At 50.4% G+C, this 5,670-nt stretch overlaps 2 protein-coding genes across 2 annotated transcripts; both read right to left on the reverse strand.

The window, feature by feature from the left end:
• Window positions 1-210: 210 nt before the first annotated feature.
• Window positions 211-1,186, reverse strand: H257_07878 (hypothetical protein; the record flags this gene model as incomplete). Its single annotated transcript, XM_009833570.1, has 2 exons — window positions 211-578; window positions 661-1,186. 2 exons carry the CDS (start codon window positions 1,184-1,186, stop codon window positions 211-213), a joined length of 894 nt encoding a protein of 297 aa, XP_009831872.1.
• Window positions 1,187-4,484: 3,298 nt separating this feature from the next.
• H257_07879 (hypothetical protein) lies at window positions 4,485-5,319 on the reverse strand (the record flags this gene model as incomplete). The annotated part of the gene is made up of 2 exons (XM_009833571.1): window positions 4,485-4,844; window positions 4,870-5,319. 2 exons carry the CDS (start codon window positions 5,317-5,319, stop codon window positions 4,485-4,487), a joined length of 810 nt encoding a protein of 269 aa, XP_009831873.1.
• Window positions 5,320-5,670: the final 351 nt, after the last annotated feature.

A 5,670-nucleotide genomic window follows, 5' to 3' on the forward strand; every position in this document is an offset into this window, starting at 1 on the left:
TTCGTCAAGGCAGCAAATATACACACACTGACATTAGTGAGGTCATGCCACGAGGCGTCTACTGACTACCATTCACTAAAGTACTCAGTACCTCCACTAAGGTATCGGAACCTTTGACACGCTACACACACCGAGTGCGTGTGTTTGCAATGGGTCAAACAAAATAACGCCCGACCCAATTGCTCTGCACGCTGCAGAACACTTACCCTCCTACGGAAAGTCCAGTGTCTTGATGAGGGCGGCCACAGCAGGGACTTCCTTGTTTGCCGCCGCCCACTTGCGAAATACGACTGGAATGTCGTCCAGCAAATTCGCCCCAGGTTCCCAGGAAGATTCTTCATCGTCGAGGCCAAGCCACTTCACCAAAACTTGGTCTTGGCCATCCACGCAGCGCGCTTCGTCCAGGCGCTCCACATGAAATCCACCATCGCCAAACGCGATCTGCGCCTCGATCTCTTCGGTCACCTCTCTACCACCTTCGTGGTACATCTTCAATCGGCACGCGTGATGGGCCATAACTTCATACGGTGGCACCAGCTGCTGAGTCTCCATCACATAGTCTGTGATAACTCTGGTCACTTGGCAGGGTCCGCGCCAATGCAGGGTCAATTTTGTCGGACGGTTGACGACCGATCCGACGAGCACAAAATCGACGAAAACCCGCAAACTTGACTTGGGACTTTCGGTCGCGGCGTCCACGCGCTTGTCCCACAACCCGCAAACTTGACTTGGGACTTTCGGTCGCGGCGTCCACGCGCTTGTCGCTTCGCACCGCCACGTTGTGGTGCACATCTTCTAGCGCCGCTTGGAGGTCCGTCACATGTTTCTGACGGGCGGCGCCAAGCCAGTCCACGACGAAAACTTCCTTGGACGTCGGGTGGACAAATCCTGCCAGCGCGGTCTTGGCTGGCAGGCCGGTAAACGCTGTCACAAGCGCAATTCCTCCCAGCCGGTCCACCGGCTGATGGTTGAGGGCGCCTTGAACGAGGGGCAACACATGCGGCCATTCGTCCGCGTTCAGCTTCATTTCGCTGAGCAGCGCCTTCACGGCGCGCAGCACTAGTCGGTTGACTACTTCTACAGTCCTGTACGCCCAAGGACTGTAGGCTGTTGTGATGTGATGGTGGGCACCCACGAACTTCCGCACCTTCTCGATCACTTCGTTGAAGTGAGTGAGAACCGCCATCTGACACCCATGTGTCAACGCAGCCAAACGTGGTAAACCACGTCATCAGGCACTAAGCGGTTGCGGCGGCGTCAGCGGACTCTGTCGCGAACAGCTGCACAAAGCCACTCATGTTATCCTTCACGACAATCACTTGTTTTTGGCCAGCCTTGGCCATGGGCATCGACAACCAGTCGAAATGGGTGAGCTCGTTCGGCTTCTCTGCGTGAAGCGCCGAACCCAATGGGCGGGGAATCATCTCTCTGTCAATGCACAGGCAGTGCAGACGGGCCCGCACGAACGCTTCGACGTCCGTCGAAAGCGTCTTCCACACAAACTTGTCGGACATCGACTTGGTCGTCGCTGCGATGCGACGGTGACCGCTGGCTCCTTGGCGAGCGATCACACAAATCCGCTGCTGTAGGTCAACAGCACCGTCTGGGATCCACATTCGTCCATCTGGGTCCACGTAAAAATGGGAGTCGTCCCAATCCACGCCGTTTGGGGGGGGGTCCCTCCCCCTTACATGGTTGGTTGAACGTTGGATGTCACTCATCGTAGCGGCTGTCGGCCACTCGAAATCCACTTGTTGCAGGGGCGACACCACATGGATCAACTCGCGAACATTCTGAACTGGTTGATCCGTTGGAGCCGAACCCCATCGGCGCAGGAGGTCGCCCCATACATTCGCGTCACCCGAGACGCACTCAATGGTGTACAGGAAGGTCGACATCACCAGCGACCACCGCTGCAGCTTGTCGGCCTGGTACTTGGACATGTGGCGTTCGAGCCACTTGGGTTGAAGATGAATACCAGGTTGCGGTGATCCGTAAACAGACGGAAACCACCAGGGTGTACGACCAGGTAGTCGAGTCTCTTGTACGACTCGACCACGGCATAGGCCTCCTTCTCCACGATGGGCCAGCGCGCAATCCCGCCAGAAAATGAACCACTGATGAACGCAAGCAGCTGGTGCTGCTGGTCTTCGAGAGGCAGTTCAGGTCCGTTGGCGGTACTTATGTGGCGACCTCGCCCCAAAACAGGTCACTGGCGTCCGTGAAGACGCAGACCGTCATGTCTTCTCGCAGGTGCGACAAGGGCACCACATGCGCCAACGCGTGTTTAACACTTGAGATGATCGGACGACTATCCCACGGCAAGGAGTTCAACACGCACTAACGCCATTTTCTTGCAGCTTCCGGATGCCTTAGTAGCCACGTCGAGCTGACGTCGCAACGGATCCATCAGCTGATTGTAGCCGGGGATGCTAGCACGCATCCACTTGGTCGCACACACAAACTGCTGGAGGTCGGCCGCGGTCCTCAGCAGCATAAATCCACCCCATCATTTTCGAGTATCTCAACAACCAAAATGTTATTTTATCCCAGAGGATCATTGTCAACATCCTTGAAAATGTAATTCTACCGGAACTCCACGAAAGGATTTCCTTCATTTGTGTGTGGATCACGAGAAAATCCAATTTTCAAATTTTTGGGTGAGTCAGAACTATAGACGCACTTCGAGTTACTTTGCCGCTTATTGCTGCTGGGATCTGTCTAGACGACATTCCCTTGCGTGTGGCGAGTCGGAAAATTCGTCGAACCTCTCGTCGAGTTAGTTTTGTGCGTGGTCTCTTGGATTCGGGGGCTACTTGAGCTTCGCAACATATGTTCGGACTAGTTTATCCCTGCGTCCCAACGCATTGGTGACCCAACGGTGCGACTTTTCAACTTCCAAATATGCTGCTCTCGAGCTGGGTACCACGAGACTTGCCCGTTTGTGGCGAAATATGTATCAGGTCAACTGCTGTGTGTACTGTCTACAATATGCCGTCAACCATGGAAGTTGAACAGTACTATTAATAGGACAGTACTACACCGTTTTGCTTTTGATTTCAGCTGTTTTTTCAATATATTTCCACCAACATCCGATGTATTTCACCGAATCGCCAATATAATTCATCCAACCTCTATTATATTACACGCTGAATTGATATTTGGCCATTATATTTCACCCAAACCCCGATATAATTCACCCAACCAACGGATAATTTCACCTTTTGAAAATATATTTCACCTGACCACCTATATATTTCATGAAAAGTAAATTATTTACGCCCGAGAGAGTTAAAACCAATACATCTACGGCTCAAGCACCAACGTCCAAGTCTTGCATCTTCGTAGCACGGACATAAAACGGCTCAAAGAGAGCAGTCTACACATGCAAGCGATTCGGCTCAATTCATATTCCATTGTTAAGTTAAATACGATACAAATGCACTGAATACCTTCAATTGCCTCGTCCCCTGTGTGTTCCAAGTATTGCATGCGAAACTCATTACGAGTTTGGCCATCGGTGGCAGCCCCATATTCGATCGTTTTGTGTATTATATGTAGCTTACCGTGTTGCATTGGTGGTGTCAACGACTTTAACAAGAGCCATCCTTTTGCAGTGGACTCGTTGATTGCATATGCACGAGCAACGGTCTTCCAGTCTTGTCTGGCGTCGTGTGCTGCAACCACACGTCTCTTGGCAGAGAGGAGAACTCGCTTGTAGGGATCACGTTGGGGTGGCTGCTATGACATATTAGCGGTGGATCGTTCTGTACCGGAGTTTGTGGTGCAGGGATGGCCTCTTCCATCGAGCTCAGATTCAAGAATGGTGAAAGCGCGCGAAACTCTTCGTGCGCTTCGATCTTTCTAGATTCCCAGCTCGAATTATAATGAATTTTAGGTGAATTATATTTTCGAAACGTGAAATTAACCTGTGGTTGGGTGAGTTATAACGAGGATTGGGTGAAATATAACGGCGATATTATACGTCGGTGTGAAATATAATGGAGGTTGGGTGAATTATATTGACGATTCGATGAAATATATCGGAGGTTGGTGAAAATATTTTGAAATAAAGCTGAAAATAAACGCAAAATGGTGTAGTACTCCAGACTATGTTGCAATTTTGGAATTACAGCACGGCTTGACATATGAGCGGAGGTCATTATTATTGGACGACGAGATGGCTGTACTGATTGGGTGGCCGAAGTGCAGTACATATAACGTTAAGACAAAATTCAACCCCGAGATTGGATGCCCGACAAATTATTTAACTCCGATTGGTCAGTATTTTTTCCGATAATCCGATTAGACAAAATTACAACATAGTCTGGATGGAGTACTACACCTTTTCCCGATCAAGTTGGAACTTTGTTCCAATCAAAGTGGCCATAAAAAATAAAAAACATTCGAAACAAACAAAACTGTTACAAAAAACGTGCAATGTTCCATTCAATTTGGTTTTTGTTCCAATCAATGTGGCGCAACTACGTTCCATAGGACATATTCTCCAAATTCAACGCCTTCTCGACATTGCGTTGGCAAAACATCGCTTCGCGAATCACTAAAGATTGAGTGATGCAGGGGAGGCTTTCCGTGGTAGCTTCTTCGAGCAGTCGCATGCGGCTTTCAAGGTACGAATGAAACTCCCTACGATCGAAGAGTAAGTTCGTCCGCTCGGCAAGAAAGCGCTTAATATGTGCTTTCAGCACACTGAAGCAACTTTCGATGGGATTCAACATTGGAGAGTAGGGACCAAGACGCAGCAAAGTCATGTCCTCGTGCGCCGCAACACGATGCTCCGTTTGAGAGTGCGCCGGGGCATTGTCCAAAACAATCACGATCTTCTTCCCAACAAAGTGGTTTTGGTACGCTGGCGAGTTCTTCGATGCACGGTAAACTTCTTCGACAAACTTCTTCGACAAATGCTGCGTTCTGCTCCATCTTGATGCTTCCACGCTCCATGCGATAGCAGACCAGACCAACGTCAGGCGACACAGCACATTGGATTTGCAGGTTGGGCCCTTTCGATGGCGGAAGCACCAAACAGGCACGAGAGCCTTGCTTAGACCGTCCAACAGAGCGATGACAGTAGATGTTGTAGTTGGTCTCGTCATAGTAGACAATAAAGTTACCGTCACGCTGATGTTGGACGAGAGTTTCGGCAAATTCTTTTCGTTTGGCCTTGTTTGTGTCGCTGTTGCACGTGGATGGTTCGATGCGAACTTGTTTCACGGTATAGAGCATACCGAGAAGGTGGCGACTGATTGTTTGCTTTGAGATGAGTGTTCCTGGAAAGTCTTGCGCCACGAAGTCTCGCATTGTACTGAGGGTGTACTGACAGTTTGTGTCGAGATAGCGCTCGAGAGCTGCCAGGATTTCAGGCGTGACTTTGGTTCGTTCCGGGCTTGCGACGCCACGTTTTTCGTGGGCAACTTGTCCTGTGCGTACGATGCATCGGGCAGTGGTCAATGCGATGCCGTTGTGCTTGGCAACGACCTTCCAGTTCTCCCCATTGGAGTGCGCTGCGAGGACTCGAGTCTTTTCTTCGGTTGTAGCGTGCTTTTGTTTGCCTTGTACAGGCGTGCGAGAAGTGCGATGCAAAAAGGAGAATGCTCTCTCTGAAATGCATTCTCTGTACTTCGTGTGGCCTTGGCTTGGCGGGTGTTTATC

This window comes from Aphanomyces astaci (assembly GCF_000520075.1).
Source record: "Aphanomyces astaci strain APO3 unplaced genomic scaffold supercont1.17, whole genome shotgun sequence".
In the NCBI taxonomy this organism is placed as follows: Eukaryota; Oomycota; class Saprolegniomycetes; order Saprolegniales; family Verrucalvaceae; genus Aphanomyces; species Aphanomyces astaci.